The 16,542-nt window shown below is 39.8% G+C and overlaps 1 protein-coding gene across 1 annotated transcript; it reads left to right on the plus strand.

Annotated features, from left to right (window-relative positions):
• Positions 1-478: 478 nt before the first annotated feature.
• LOC145486676 (uncharacterized) lies at positions 479-15,712 on the plus strand. The gene is made up of 11 exons (XM_081465387.1): positions 479-1,263; positions 2,791-2,826; positions 3,585-3,617; positions 4,013-4,180; positions 5,146-5,309; positions 5,763-5,922; positions 6,443-6,594; positions 7,088-7,226; positions 8,364-8,954; positions 9,417-9,942; positions 15,073-15,712. The coding sequence occupies exons 1-11, from the start codon at positions 886-888 to the stop codon at positions 15,402-15,404; spliced, it is 2,679 nt and encodes an 892-aa protein (XP_081321513.1). The 5' UTR covers positions 479-885; the 3' UTR covers positions 15,405-15,712.
• The last annotated feature ends 830 nt before the right edge of the window (positions 15,713-16,542 follow it).

Below are 16,542 nucleotides of genomic sequence, written 5' to 3' on the forward strand. Positions count from 1 at the left end.
AAAGCGTTTTCGAAAAGCTCCGTTTTCAAGACGGATTAGAGTGGACGGTAGGCCTGACCGTAGAAATAAAGCTGCGTTTTCAAATTTCTTTAGTGAAGTGTGGACGCTGCCTTTGCTGTGGTATCATCAGGGCGCTTATATGTACTTTTGCCGCCCTGGTATCACTGTTTACGCACGCGTAACGTTAGAGTTTGTATGGAGATAAGGAGATGAAATTGAAACTGATCAACGTGTGGGTAATTAATCGTATAGGCTGACACTCTTGAACATTCAGTGCCGTTATTCCTTCTCATCCTGAGGTGTTAGAACGAGATTTGAGCGAATTTGGTTATTTACCATACGGTGTTATAATAAGAACTACAAGGTACGAGACTTTGGCGAGTTTTTAAAAAAGCGGTCTAACCTAATGAGTGAACCGCAACTTTTTTCAAAACTACCTGTCGAATTCGAAGTCTTTTTGTAAAAAAACAACTTCAAAATATATATATTTTTATACTAAATAGGAGAAATCTTAAAAGGGACCCTGGGAATAGTCGAGAAACGAAGAAAGTTTTTATCACCCTTCAATGAAAATAAAGTCAAATTTTAACAACGTTCATGAAATATCAAAAACACAAAAAAAACAAAAGAAGTAATGGCAGCGCGAAGAGATTTTAGACATTTTAAACGTTTGACGTCAAGCGCGCGCGGCCTTAACGGTGCGTCGCGTAGAAACCACGCGAGTTTTAAAATCACCTTACGTAAACAATAGGAACAATGACGAATTCAGTTTCTGCGTTTCAAATCAGAAGACAATGAAACGACATTTGGAGAACCTTTTTAATAGGCTTATGTAGAGCACGTAAGAAGTTATGCTTCACTAGCGAAGAAAGACGCTGATTTGACATGGAGCAACCGAAAAGCATCGAAGCGCAGCGCGGAAGGCAGCGAGGCAAAAGTTTTGATGTTGCATTTATTTTTAATCGGTGTTCAAGTACTGAGATGCAAAGTAGAGCAAGTCCCCGTGAATCCAACAATGATCTTGCAGAAATTAGAAACAGACTTCGGCACAAGTCCTGGGTGATTGGTGGGACTAGAAGGAGCTCTTTGCAAACCGAGAAAAAGAGATCTGTCTCGTCCAAGCCGTCGTTTGATGACCGCAGGTCTTCACACCCTACCAGGTATAACGGGCATCAGTTTGAAAGACACAAAACAGGGCGATTTGTCGATTACATGAAGATGAATGTACCTAAAAAGTGGTTGAGAGAATACGAGAAAAAGCAGGTAAGCCTGTTGGAAAAATTGTGAGCGCAAATTGCTCAGAGGATTAAACCTTGCTGTATCTATGGTATCTAACAACAACAAGCGTGCACGAACCCTAAGGGAACCGGCGCAATTAGTCAACGGTGTTTTTTCTTTAGCACGTTTTCAATCCAACTACTGAAGAAAAAACTTGTACTCTTGATTTACAATCCAAACTGGCTATAATAGTTCACTCATGTGCATGTATATACTCAGCGCGAACAACCATGTTTCAGTCTTCATTTGTTCGCGTGAATTCTGCGAAATCGCGTGACAAAAGTTTGTCAGTTATCTAAACAATTTATAACACTGTTCAATCTTTTTGTTAACTTAAGAGAGAAAAATATATCATGCAAGCAGTTAGTGAGTGTAAATATCCATCGAAATCAATAGTGTTTTGAATTTTGTCACGTTCGGCTCTGTCTGAGGATTATTATTGCTCCTGACTTTGAAAGAATGTAACGGGTCATGATTCGGATTAAAGAGGATCGATTTGTACATACTTCAAATAACTGTTCTATATTGATGGCTTTTTTCCACATGAAGTAATTTTCATGTGGGTGCTATGCATGCTTCCACGAAGGTGAAGACAGTCGTAAGTAATCATAAGTTTAGATTCAGAGACTTTGATGACGGCTTTCTTTCAACATCTCCGAACAATTCAATCAGGAAATACGAGAAAAGGGTTGCTTGCTTTAATCAAATGACTTCACCAAATGACGGCCAGGTTCTTCAGTCTGATATATGAGGGACTGGACTGCAAAAAACGAACAAGACTATAGTCACAGACTGCTGCACTGCAGGGAATCTTTAAATGAGAGAAATTTATCGCTTACTTGATAAACAACGGCATAAAAAGCCAATAATATATCAAGTTTTGCGATGATAAAAATGTCAATAAAATAACCTTGAATAACATTCACGCGATTATGTTGATACAAAAGCTTTCAACACCCTCGAGAATTAAGATGTTTGTATTGGCGCTTTGTTTTGATCTGTACTTTCATTTCTTGTAACAAAGCCGCGATTACAAGTAATCGGATTTGTTTTTTGCCCAAGGCTACGTCTAGCGTCTGGCCCAGCGCTTGGAACAACTACATAAAGGTCTTTTTCTGACCCGACAACTAATGCCAATGCTTTCTTCGCGGGTTATCACTGATCCGTCAAGCTATAACAAATACCAGAAAAATTCCCGTACTCGGACTTGAAATAGATAAAGGTAGAAAACGTTTCTTTTTCCAAAGAGCTTGAGCCATTTTACATCTTAGTAATTTAAATAATGTTTTTATAGCGGTAGCAGTAACGAACCTTTTTATATTGTAGCCCTGTTTAAGGTGGACAGAAGCCACCGAAAATGTAATTACCGGTATACTCGAAGTAGTATTTTCAGCTTTATCAATTCAATTGTGTTCATGTTATTTTTTCAATGGGTAGCTATGCGAGTTATGTTCTATTGTTCAAATAAAATATATATATAAAATGTAAACAATAAACTATTTCGTTTCACAGGCAGACCTTCGGAGGAAAAGCAAAGAGAAGCTGCAGGTTTGTAGAGTGTTATCATGTACCTTGCTGTTTTATACGCGGAAGAATCTAATGGTTTCTTCAGCGACTACCTCAGCGTTACTATAAACGAAGACATCAATGACCACAAATGTAAACCAATGATTACAAACCTTTATTGTATGGCTAAACTGGTCTGCGATAAAAAGGAAAATTCTGATTGGTTCTCTTAGCGGTCCGAATTTTCCAATACGGACCGCTAAGATGGACCACAAACAGATAAACCTGCAAAAAAAAAAACAACAACAACAAAAAACAATTCGACCAATATTTCTCCAATACGGACCTTACGCTAGTTCAATAACACACACACAAATATATATTAGTTAATTCTTTTTGTTTTTCAGTTGTACCCTAAATATTTCAATCTTTGAATCCCTTTTCATTTCCACACCAGCAAAACTTTGTGTTCCTGTTTCTTTGTAGCCTCCGGTTTGTCTTTTAATTTTAAACTGAATCTCAGAAAACTTCACGCTAGTCCGGAAACAGACAGCTAATTTTCTGTGATACTTGGCGATAAAAAATTTAGATGCAGCATTTAATTTGCTTAAAAGCAGATGAACTTGGAGTATTTTAATAGCGGAGCGCCTGCGCGCGGAAGACGCGCGAGCGGAGCCCCATACCTAATACCATCCAAACTCAATATACTGGTGCGCAGTAGGTGGTAGGTTTATGTGCAAGCCTTTTTCATCTGATTTGACTTTTAATATCACAGGTAATACTATATTTTATTTTTTCAGCCTCTGGATCGATTCAGGCGTGTTGTAAGGCTGGTAAGTTTATCGATTCAACTACGACCTCATCGTTACCTGTTACATAAAATAATTTCTTTGGTTCAATCCTCATTAAGTAATCACTTAACAAATAAAGCTCCATCTTTGTCCTCGCCGATAATTACATTTCACAAATAAAACCGAAGCATGATGTTTTATGGGATTTTATGCGATAAAATCAGATAAGGAAAATTTTCTCAGATTCAAACCGTTTCACATTAATCTAGCACCAACTGGTCTGAAAACAGGAGCTTTAGGTTGCACTTTGCAATCCATTTCCCGTTCGCCATCTTCACGTCCTACCAATAGCAATTCTGTACTTTTGCGAGTTTTATTTTGGTGCTAGAAATGAACCTTTTACGTTGAATGCTTTCTCTGACTGACGTCTCTTCTAGATCTTAACGTGTAACACGGCGTTTCGGAGCATCGTGCATTACGCAATGGAGAAAGGTCAATACGAGCAAGTCACTTCTGATGCTACACTCAGCTTAAAAAGTGCTGCCGCCAAGGGTGCTATGGAGAATTTAATGTTTGATCCAGAACATTACAAATGCCACCATGAGGTAAATTATAATGTACTTAGTGTCAGTTCCTTGTTCGGAGGTAGTAATTCTAATTTCCATTTTTATGTAAGCAGTTTCAATCGTACTTTATTGTAATAATTGTGTTTTTGCGGGTTAATAGATCCTTTGCATAAATGGCGCCTGAATTTAAATGACAATAGGTTATACATCCTTAGTCTCGTACTCATGTTTCAAGACAAAGGATTTTCTTTACATGAATGTGAGGCTAAGGATGTATAAGTACTGTTATTTCAATGTAGGCGACATTTATGCAAAGGGTCTATAAAGTCAGCTAAAATCGTTTGATGATCTATTGTTACGACTAGAGCTTGACAGTCGCCCAGGTCACAATCCTACGATTTGCGCATGCCCTGACGAAAAGAGAAATTACCCTTAGGACTCCTTTTTTCCTTTTCTTGAGGTGCGATAAAGTAGGGTTGAAAGCCACTTTAACATGTCGTTTTCTCTTCCACATTACAACCTACGAGCGCTACATGCTTTGCAGCAAATTTGTGACAAGAGTCATTCTAGCCTGCGTAGCAAGCGTTTCCGTGGGTTTGGAAGCAAAGAAAGACCGAGGAACGGGATTTTCGGTGTTTTGCTTGCGCAGAAAATGGGGCGATTCTTTGCTCCCGAACCTCACAGAAACGCTTGCTACGCAGGCTAGAGTCATTCCAACAATTAACATCATCAGATGTGACTTTTTCTTTTTAGTAAAATTGATTTGTGTTCAGTTGATAGCCGTGGCCGCATATGATAAGAAATTTCCTTTTTAAAAATGATCTCTCTTAATAAGGCAGTGTTAAGAAATAGCCAGCCATTACCAAAAAGGGACAGGTTCGCTATATGCTGAGGGCCATATGACGGGCCAAAACAAAACGTCATGCAAACGAGAACAACGTACGTATTCGGTGTTTTGTGTTCGTTTTATCGTTAGGCAAATGTATTTCTGCTCTTATTTTCAGTTTTTAATGCCAAGCTGGGCCAAAGAAATTGCTTGCAAAGAACCAGGGGAGAGGACGAAGCAAGAAATCCACTCTATCGTGCAACTGATGAAACAACTGAAAGGTTTTCGTAGATACAGCTCCAAGATACAGGAAGCGATATGTGGGGCGCTCAAATACGATTGGTAAGCAGTCCAGTATGCAAATACTGTAGGTCATGAGGGCTAAGCAACAAGAAGAAATACAATCTGCTTTTGGATTATTACTGATAAATCTCGAATCCCGTTAAGGTGCGAACAAATCAAATTAGGAATTCCACCAGGAAGCAACTAGATTTATTATTATGGCGATTTCCTTAAGCTTGCCCCATTGCAGCTCAACGTGGTAAATTATTTTGTAACTTTGCGTTTGTTAGACGTCACTGCGTTTCTCTCTTTTTCCATAATTTGTCCGATGTATCCTTTGATTCACTTGCTCCACTCTGCTCTGTTAGTGACTGACTCAGTGCAACGATCACTTCCATACTAAGGAAATGTTTATGTCTTGTCCCGTGAATTCTTGGCTATACAAAAGTTCCTTTGTTCCGCGAAATGTGATTTTTAGGTGAAATGAATGTGTCACATTTTTTTTTTTAACAGCTTTGGTCGACGTCGAGTGGTAGTACGAAAAGGTCACGTGGCCCAGCGTTTCTACTTCATTTTCAGCGGCTCAGTGTGTGTCACAGTAGATGATGATGAACACAGCGCATTTGCCAAACCAACAGACAATGCTGTACTCAAGAGAGGGGACCACTTTGGGGTATGTACTGTGTACGTGCATGCATTATGTGTGGTGTGCCTGTGATGACTTTATGAATGAGACGTTTTACTGTACAGGTACAGGTACTGTAAAGTGTAGTTGAGCATACACATATAAAATTTCATTGTTCGCTAAACTTTTTTCTGCCTAGAAAAATCTATTTCGCTTGAAATCATAAACCCCCTCGTTACAACAATTATTGCAAGCTGGGTTGAGGTAATGTGGAGGTAATGCTGGTATAACAGTTTTTATACGATTAAAAGTCTTGAGCCTTGACGAGATTTATAAAGGACAGGAAACAGATCGATTTTTTTAACTCCCACACTGCGTGAGCGAGAACATAGTACCTTGTCCCTGAACCAAACAACGTTTCTGCCAGGCTGTAAATCCTAAAACCAAATTAATATGAGCACAATGTATAGACCCCCCCCCCCCCCTGTAATCACATTCTTCACAAAATTAACTCTTCGCTGAATCACAACATTTAGGACCATTTATTATTTTTACCCTTTTTTAACAGGAACTGGCTTTTATTAGAGGGCTTAAGAGGGCCGCTACCGTGGTTTGTTTGGAGAGAACCGAGTTACTGTCAGTGGAAAAAGAGGATTTCTTTTCTGCCAAGATTGACTTGAGCTTTAACGCGGACATGCAAAGGAGGGTGGAGTATCTCAAGTAAGAAGAGACAGGATATTGAATTAGGGAAATACATGTACAGAGAAACCTCGTAAAACAGTCAAAATTATTTTGTGTTGAATAAAACGCTGTTTTATGTCCGATCGCTCATCAAGAGAAAACGACGGTATCTTAGAGAATAGTTACTGCTTCTCCTAGAGGGGATCTATTGAAGTTTTCTTTCCAGAATTTTGTGTTGGGGTGCCCGTAAATTTCGCCAGTACTCTGGGTCTCGATGCAAGCCATTCCAAAAAATAACCAAGAATTAACTCTTTCAAATAAGGGTTGTTCAAAGTAATATTTCAGCCGACTGTTATTGAATGAACTTGTGAAACTAAGTTAGAAGTCATTAGCCTTTTCATCTCCCATACAATCAAGTGCGAAGACCAAATTAAAGGTGATTTAAAAGTTTACAGGGCGTTTCCACTGCTATCACTGGTTACAAGTTCAATTATCACTCAAGTTCTGATAAATTTGTTGTCATTTTCTGCAGAGAACATCCCGTGTTTAGAACGTGGCCTGAAGATGTTGTAAAACAGGTTGCAGAAGAGAGCAGACTTCAAGATTATAACAGTGATGAAGTGATTGTTCGTGACTCCTGCAAGCTGCACTGGATAATATTTATTACAAAGGTAAAGTCCTGGGACTGCGATGAGGGTCGAGTAATCACTAAATTTAGCTTGATGACATCTGACGCTTGAGGTGTAGGAGTGGTTGAATTCTGAGAACTGGAAATCAAAACGGAGTATTGAAAAGTGTTGATTCTTGCAAGTATACGACGCGTGCAGATTTTCAGCTATTTACTTACATTGCGGAGTACTGAATGTATTTAACATTTGTATTAACCTCACCATGCAGAAAAATTTAGGCGAATAGACCGTTTTACCTCTACGTCAGCTATTTTAAATTCCATTGTTTCAAATAGCTTTTATAGGATGGTCAGGGGGCAAATTATGTCCTGAGCATCCCATAATAGCTATTTGAAACAATGGAATTTAAAATGGCCGCCGTATAGGTAAAAAGGTCAATTTCGAAAGTTTGCATAAGCAAGAGTTTCGATTAGTACCACACAGGGTAAATTTACTGATTAGCCATTGCTTAAGGTGGAGGGCAATTATCCCTAACACACGGACAATGGGACATGATTTAAAGTAAATAAATGTCTTTATTAATCACTCCACAGAGGGGCTTTTAGGGCCAATGGCAACGAATTCTGAATCAAATATTACAAGCAAAGATAACATAGTCACAAAATCCCAACTGGTAGGAGGCAGACCAGTTGGCAGACCAGTAAAACGTCACCAAGGAGTCGAACCCGGAACCACCGAGAATAAATCAAGAAGGAGGGCTAGAGTCCCCCTCCCTCCCGCCCCGATTACGAGACCAGCACCCTAAACCACTCGGTCATGCTGTCTCCTAAACTGCCTAGTGCCCTTTCTGCGCAGAGGCGGTCTGAAGCGAGTCACGAATCCATGCAATGGCTACCGTTCAGACTATCAGAAATCTTCCAAAAAGAAAGAAAAAAATCGAGCATTTTGATTTGTTGAGATACAAAAAGACCAACATGGACATGAGGTGCACTCGATAGAAACCCACAGGAAATGTTTTCCATTTCTGTTAGAAATTTCTACGAGGCATACTTTGCGTTATATATTCAAGGGTGAATTCTCTCGCGCTCCTTTCTTGATGTTATAGAATTACACAAACATTTTTAGAGCGCTCGTTTTTACAGACTGAATGAATAAATTTGTGTTGTTTTCTTGACAAAGGGGCAATGTGACGTATTGAGACTGTTGGACCTTAGCAATTGCAAGGAATACATCGACCATGCCCTAAAATACAGAATGGAGAAAATACACGACGATGCGTCTTCATTTACTTACAGTCCTACAATCGATGACATTTCTTTGAGCTCAGTCGTGTTACGAGGAGTCCCTCAGAGATTGGAGAGTCCCGAAGAAGAATCTGCTGTAGAGAGCTCAGAAAAAGTAACTACGCCACGCAGAAAGGCGAAGTCTGAATCGTCCATTTTATACCGAGTCGATCGCACAGCAGTGATAACAGCGGATCAGGCTTCCAAGAAAGGGATCTTGCACTCCGAAAACACGGCAGGGAAATCACCGAAAGGACGAGTGAGTTTCCGAGTTGAGGAAAATCAGAATTCTGCAGTAGGTCAAGGGTGCTTGCAAACTTCCGAACTCAAGCGAAGATCTGTCGAACCCCAGCAAAGGCTTTCCGAACCCACGCCTGTTTATAGCACCATCGAAGACGAGGGAGTGGTTGATGGAAAGCGAACAGAGGATAAAGTTGGTGTTGGGGTTTATATGATGGTGGATCGGCTAAGACCAGGCCAGTGCTTTGTAAGTATAATACATTGCTTGTATGCCCTTTGCGTGTTGAACGAATTATCCGAACATGTGATTTCAGCTGATACCTCGGACACGCCTTCGGCAAACGTGCTTCTGCAGGTGGAGAAACATTTCCTTTCTTTTTTAGATATTTCTCCTGTAAACCGCATCAACTTTCATAAATTTAAACCGGGCTGTTCCCTAAAATGTGTTGTCAGGAGGAAGAGAAAGAGAAACTGATCGATGTACTAAAGAAAATGTCTGTCAGGTGATCCCGAACTGTAAGGACAGTAAGGCAAAGACCTACGGGCTCTCTCATTCTCGTTCGAGTGTTGCATCAGTTTTATTTTTTATTTTTTATATAAAATAAGGGCATTTTATTGTTCCTCATAGCTAGCCATGTCGTACAATTACATATTTAGCAAACAGTCGGTAAACATGGCGTAATCGAGTTTTTGTTTCAATATATCACAGGGTGCTTGGTCTTTGTTAGAGCAGGAAGATAAATGCTTACCATTCGCCGAAAGCATTCGCTCTTCAAACGAACAAAATGAAGGAGAGTTAAACAAAGTGAAAAGCATCAAAAGACAGTCCAAGAAAGAGAACAAACCCAGGGAAAGACGTTTCACTTTAGTCAGTGGAGGCTGTGAAGTGATTAAAGTAACTCGGGAAGTTTTCTTTAAATATTCGGACACTGTAACTCTTGATAAACTCAAACAATTGACTGCTACGTATCCCGAGGATACCATTTTATGCCAGACATATCTCCAGCATAGCGACTGGCGAACTTACAGAGAGGAGATTGTTGACAATGTTGTTGTTCGACACATAGCGCGCTTGGAAACGGCAAAAGGATCAGCGCGCTCACATAAAGTCAGGTCGTCTCCAGTTCCCTCACCGCTGTGCTCGATGAAGATGTGGCAGCCGGTTAATTCCAAGTGGGAGTATTTTCCAGACACGGGGTGGGTGCCGGGATATGTGGCACGACCAGCTGTTGAAGGTAGGTAATGAACGCTTGGTGGATATGTGGTTAAGCATTGAATGTGTGAATAAGGATATGTTTAACCGCCTGAGTAAATGGACGAGCTTGGCATTTTGCTGAAAAAAGATCTCGTGCACATTCTATCGAATCACGACGAATATGTTGTCTCCTCTCCCAATCAGATGCAAACCATGACTACTCGTAATTTCGCACGACTTTCTCCGCGCGCATGTCACTGATTTCATAATTTTGTATGTATAGATTGTTTTCTTTGGGGCCATATAAGCAGTCTCATTGCACTGGTTATCGAGGGTGGTTAGTAAATGACAGTCAGGATAATTTATCTCCGTGACTTCATGCCAGCTTGACAACTAGTCGGAAAAAGAGGGAACAATTTCTAGTGGGTGTACTACCGTTGCAAGGGCCGACGAAATTTTACTGAACAAGTTGAAGTCTAAGAAATTCAACTTAACATTTCAGTTCCAGATGAAGTCTTTTTAAAAATAAACTTGCTGCACATTTACAACTCGCTGAACATTATATTAGGAACATGTATTAACATAAGCTAAAACCAACCAGCGTGGCTCGGTCGCGTTAAAACACACCACTCCAAAGAAACTCGAAATGCAATAACAATATTGTCGAGTTCATTTCTGATAGTGCTTCAACGGAGTAATTTGCGCTTTTTTATCGGAAACATCGAATAAACACAATAATAGCAGATTGCCAACATTGTTCTTAACACTTTTCACGGTGGACAAAACACCATCAGGTTCGAGGACATTTGCGGTGGCTCGGTCCTCTAGGAACTTCCGGGTTAAGAACAATAGGAAGCGATTTTCACTGTTATATCCTTACAGGGGCATTTGCTATATTTATTTTTTGATGACTTTCCACCTAAACGACGAGAGGTTTTTATTGAGCTAAACCTGATGGGGGACGTGTACTTATCCGGCAAGTTTTTAGACATAATTCATTTGAAAGCCAGCCAAACAAAGCGAAACTTACAAATCGACCATCTTGGCTCCTCAAGGTCTAGGCAAACTGACCAAAAACTTTTTCAAATTTTAAACAATTTGTTGCATTTAGCAAAGAAGCAAGGGCTGCTGTACACGGGCAATTTTGGCGTTATTTATTACCAGCTCCACCACACCAAAGCAATAGAGCAGGATGATCACACACAATTGCTGTCAGCCGAAAACTAAAACGCTCCAAACAACGTAATAGATCGTAGTAATAAATTGCATTTATAACAAGAACGTGGCTGGGGATCCTTTACTTCAAGTTAAAACAACGACTTAATAGCAAGCAAGGCAAAATAAACACACCCTATTCGACGGTTCGATATAATACACGCGGATATTTTGCTGCCTTGCGTAGTCCTAAATAAAACACGATTGAAACACGAGTCTCCTGAACTGACCTCAGCAGGAATGTAAAAGAATATTGGGGCTTGCTATAAGTGTCTTGGCTTTCTTGCAACAGTTGTCTGTACAAAACGCGTTTTAGTTTCATTCCACAACTATTTTTGAAACAGTTCCTCGTATCCTTAATGTACCTTCAATTGTCTAGTTAACAATTATTCCACGAGCGCGCGTTGGATATGAGATGGATGATAGCCAACGAGGCTCGTAGTGCGGAGTTGGCTTTTATCATCTCATATCCAACAAGCGCGAGTGGAATAATTGTTTTATTAAAAACGTCCTAAAATATAGAAAACTAAACTAAAATAAAAATAAAAACGACCCAAAAAATCACGCGTACGCTTGCCATATTTAGCTGTATTTGAGTAATGGCTCATAACCCACGATGGCTAAGCCAACAAAAACTCTCGAATTGTATTATCCAATGATCCAGTCTTTAATAATTTTCCTTATCCATACGTTCTATTGTTTTCTGTTGAATAAAGTGGAACGCTTTATCTTGTGGGTCTCAGTTATGGGATTAAAGATACTGGCGTCACAAGATCCTTGAGAATTTTTAGCCAGATCGTTGTCTTTACATTGTGTTTGTGAAGGAAGCTTTATTCCCACTCTGACTTTCCACTCAAATGTATATATGGTTCCAGTAAATTGTTCAAGGGGTCCTTCAAATCTGCCTTGAGCATCTTTGTTTTTAGAGGGTAGTGGAATGTTCTTTTCGCTTCACGGAACAGAAACCCGTTGTTAAACGCAGGATGTGTGGGTTGTTTGACTTGTGAGAAATGCTTTTTGTTTCGTTTCCGGCAAATTCAGTCAGGAAGTACGCAACAGCCGTGTTAAAATGACATTATATATATCATCGAACATCTGGTCAGTGCATTTTTGGATTGTTGGCACCAAGGCAAAACCAAGCAGACGAAGTTCATAAGAACTTGTCAAACTATCCGAAGACTATATTGGAAGCAGTTACCATGAAGCCAGTTTTCAGAGGAACTTTTGTGATGATTGCCATACTGATATGTCTTGCTGTATGAACACATGGAGATGGCATCAGGACAACCGCGAATAGAAGTAAGTATTAGCTTTTAATCGTCTTCGTTCTAACTTTTTGCAGCTTTATAGGTATATTGCCAATTGATTTGACAAAATTACTGTGGATCGTCGCCACTGTTTTTTGACTCAACTAGAAACAAAAACTTTTTCGCCGTCTTGTATGCCTTAAACCCGACTTTGACCTCAAAAAGCGGCCATTCCAAACAATGAAAATGATGGACGCCCCATTTGAAGCTACTTGAATTTGAGTGTACTGACAGTTTATTATACCATGGTCAGTTCGTATCCCTCCCCCCCCCCCCGCCTCCCTATCAATACTGGTCATATCCAGTAATTTTTAGTATCATTAAAATAGGTAAAAATAAGCATACAGGCTTCTGACTTGGTGCCAAATTGATATTCTTCTGCCTGCATGAGATACATGGAGATATATCATGTCAGGGAAAATTAACTAACAAAGTCCTCTCGAAAAAGATAGAACTCCGTCTCCTAAAGTAAAAAGTATATTATCAAAGCGGGACAAAGCCTTCTGTTATTTTTTGACCTGCTTCTTACAAGGAGCTTCATAATTTAGTGCAGAGATAATTCCATTTCACATTGTCGATAAAATTTTTCCTATGTACATTATCAGACTTATCAGAAAATGAATTCGAGGAATGAAGGATGTGGTCATTGAGTTTATGTACTGATTTAGGAAATTATCTCCTTTTCCTTCAGTTCATGTTTAAACCACGGTTTATATATACTTATGACGAAAATGCGGTTTCAATGTTGTTCCATGGTTGTTTCGTTACTGACTAACCATGAAGCATTATCCTCTGTTCTCAGCTTGAGCCGCTGAAAGATAAAACAAGAAGTAAGAAGCTTCACTTTGGCCAAGGCATATTCAATGGACTGCAATGCTGTGTATTAGAGGGTTACCCCTGCTATGTCAACTCAGATTTTGCATGAAGACCTGTAAACCCGTTTCCAGTGTTGCTTTAGGTATCTTTATTCATTTTTCTCAGAACTTCGATGAGATTTAGTACACAGTGTTTCGTACGTAGCATTTCCAAACTGTTCGTGGGTCACTTTCCTTATCATGATGCTTTTTTGGTTTTAGTTACAAAGATCTGTAACAGCAGTACTTCGACTGAAGAATCTACAGACAGTACAAGAAGCAAACAGTCTCTCTTACCCGAGCTGATCGACCTGCAACAGACTAAGAAGACAGAGAAGCTAAACTTGACTCGAGCGTATTCAGTCACTGCAAACATATAGTACTGTCAAATAAAATACATTGCACCGCATAAAGTGTAAATCTTTTGCCGGTTTTAATACAATAAATTATGTTGTGGCTGAACAATATCGTTATCGTAGTAAAATGACTTCAGTTAAGACTCACAGGATGAGGTACATTGAAGTGGCCGTACACAAGCCACTGAAGAGGAATCTAGAAAAATGAATTAGCAAAAAGCCCAACACAAAACATCAAGTCACTTGAAGTACGAGGGGCTCTCACTCTTATTTAACACACACAAGCTATCACATTTATACTTTCCATTCACTGAATGCTGTAATACCGGCTAAACCCAATATACAATTAGATTAAAGACAAGTTCCCACCTATTATGGCTTTCTTATGGTAACTTATAACACCAACAAGAACTGCGAATTTCTGCTGACAGATTAATTGAAGTGAAATCAATCAAAACGATCTGAGCACTCCTCTGACTAGAAGTGTTGCTGGGTGACAAAATTAAATCAAAATGTTGAGATTGCTCCTTGAAAGTCTTCCAGAATAAAAACAACAACTAGTGTCCAGTGCGGGATAAAAACGAAAGGGTAAAGTCAATTCCAATGTTATGAGTTGGAGGAGTCACTGAGATGACTCATGACTACGGATGACGCTTAACCGCAGTTTCAGTAGAATGAAGCGGTTAGGAGTATTGCTACTCCCCTCTGGATGGGATGCTACTGAGTCTATCGCAGGATTACCCCAGCATTCTGTCTTGTCAGGTTGCCTCAATGATTTGCCAGTGCCCATTTATAGGCGCTGTGAGGGTAAGGTATCTTGCCCAAGAACACAACACTGTTACCCTGGCCAAGGTCCGAATCTGGCTCGCTCGATCCGGAGACTACTGCACTAACCATTAGTTCAGTGACGAATAAAGTACAGCTGAGCCTCGCTAATTTGAACTCGGCAATTTCGAATTCCCCGTTATTTTGAACTCAAAGCCATTTCCCTTGGATTTGGTCGTCATTCAATTACTATTGTCTATTTCGAGCTGCCGCCATTTCAAACTATATTTTTGTTTCCCCTAAGAGTTCTAAATAGCGGGCTTCAACTGTATTAAATGTATTCAACATTTTATGAGTTCTTTCAGCTTAATTTTATTCGTATTATGACATTTAAAAGAATGATTAGCGCAGAGTGGGCACTTTTGTTAACTTCTTGGTTCAGAGTGTGACAGGGGAGCAAATATAGAGAGTCTAGATGGGACTTAACTGTAGCTAAGAATTGGCCAACATTTTTTAAGCGTTAACTGAGAACTGCTGCGTTTTTATCTGATAGTTGAGATTTGAATGGGTTGAAAATTTAACTGATAACTGAGACTAGACTCTTGATATAATAACAACAAGCTTAACTCAACTGAGAGTCAATTTAAATATAATTTATTTTATCCTCTTTCAGCTGGAACTTCACGACCAAATCGTGCGGCTAATTTAAATCGTTCTCCCGCTTCAAGTCGAAGTCAGAGCCCATCATTAAGGAAATGGTCTCCTGCTTCGTACGGGACGCCGCGCGGGTCTCCCATCCCGTCTCCAGCAGGCGCCTCGAAATCGTCCGAAAAGCTTCTGCCACTGGTAACAAATGACCTGGTACTGGCGCAAGGGAGCCAGAGAGCACTGGTACTCACCCAAGGGGGGAGTAGATGTAATGATTATCAACTTCAGATCGAGAGAAGAATTATCAACAAGCATGATATGAAGAAAACAAACCAATATTTTGGTAAAGTAGCATGACAATGTTTTAACAAGGACTGAACTTCTGTGGTTCGCAATCCATGAAAGTGATGTCATGCGAATTTAGTATTTATGTTATTTAATGACAGTTATAAACTTAATAATTTGCGCTCGACAAATATCAGTGTGGAGTTAAAATCATCTTCGAACAGTTACTTGTATCTTCGCCATGGTATCGTTATGTCGCAACGGCGTCAGTTTGTTTGATGATCAGGATTCCTTTCATTTAACTGTATTTATTAGAGTCACCAAGTGAAGGTATTTATGAATTTCAAGCCAAATAGTAAAGTCATTCAATTTTATCGTCACTGTTTGTATCTTTGACTACAATTGGAAGTGCATTTTGATGGTGGTGTTAATCGTTAATCCGGGGCCTTTCTACCTTACAATTGTGGGGTGCACCGGGGTTAACACACGTGACGTTGGGAGTGTACGCACATGTATGTTTGTCCGTGGAGATTGCTTCGCAAGGAATGACGATATGTTTTGTTGCAGGGCCTGGCATTGTAACTCTCTGAGAGTAAAAAAGATTACGCGTTAATTCAAAAAGTGGTAACTCAGACAACAATCACTTGGCATCAGAAACTTGTGATACGAGAGGGAGTCGTAATGAGTTACTACTGCTGGCGCCCTAACTCAAGTTTCCAGTTTCATGTATCGCAGATTACTAACTTTCGTGGGCACACAACGTTTGCATGGAAAATACACGCTCTTTCCATTTGTTACTCTAAGTATGAGTTCTTTCCAACCCTATCGATTTTCCGACTAGCCGTTTGTGCACTGCCATTCGGCTTTACGGTGATGAAAGTCCTTGATAACACTACCGAACCTTATGCATCAGTCAATTCCCACCCCCTTGGGGAATAGCCGCGCATTTGCTTACGTCTTGATCCCAGGGGTGGGGAATTTGAAATTTTATTATTTCCCAGGGGAAATAATAAAATATTCCCTGCAAAAAAAAAAAAAAAACCATTTCGTCCAATCAAAGGTATTTTCTCCCAAACTTGGATACTGCGCGAAAGTGGAAGACAGATCGAGTTGCGTGGTATCGTCTTAGCATGTTTTTGTCACCAATACAGCTACTTTATCCATGAAAAGTTTCGTGCATCAAGTATAATCGCTTCGGGTGCCTCACATA

The sequence above is a fragment of the Orbicella franksi genome, chromosome 5, assembly GCF_964199315.1.
Source record: "Orbicella franksi chromosome 5, jaOrbFran1.1, whole genome shotgun sequence".
Lineage (NCBI taxonomy): Eukaryota > Metazoa > Cnidaria > Anthozoa > Scleractinia > Merulinidae > Orbicella > Orbicella franksi.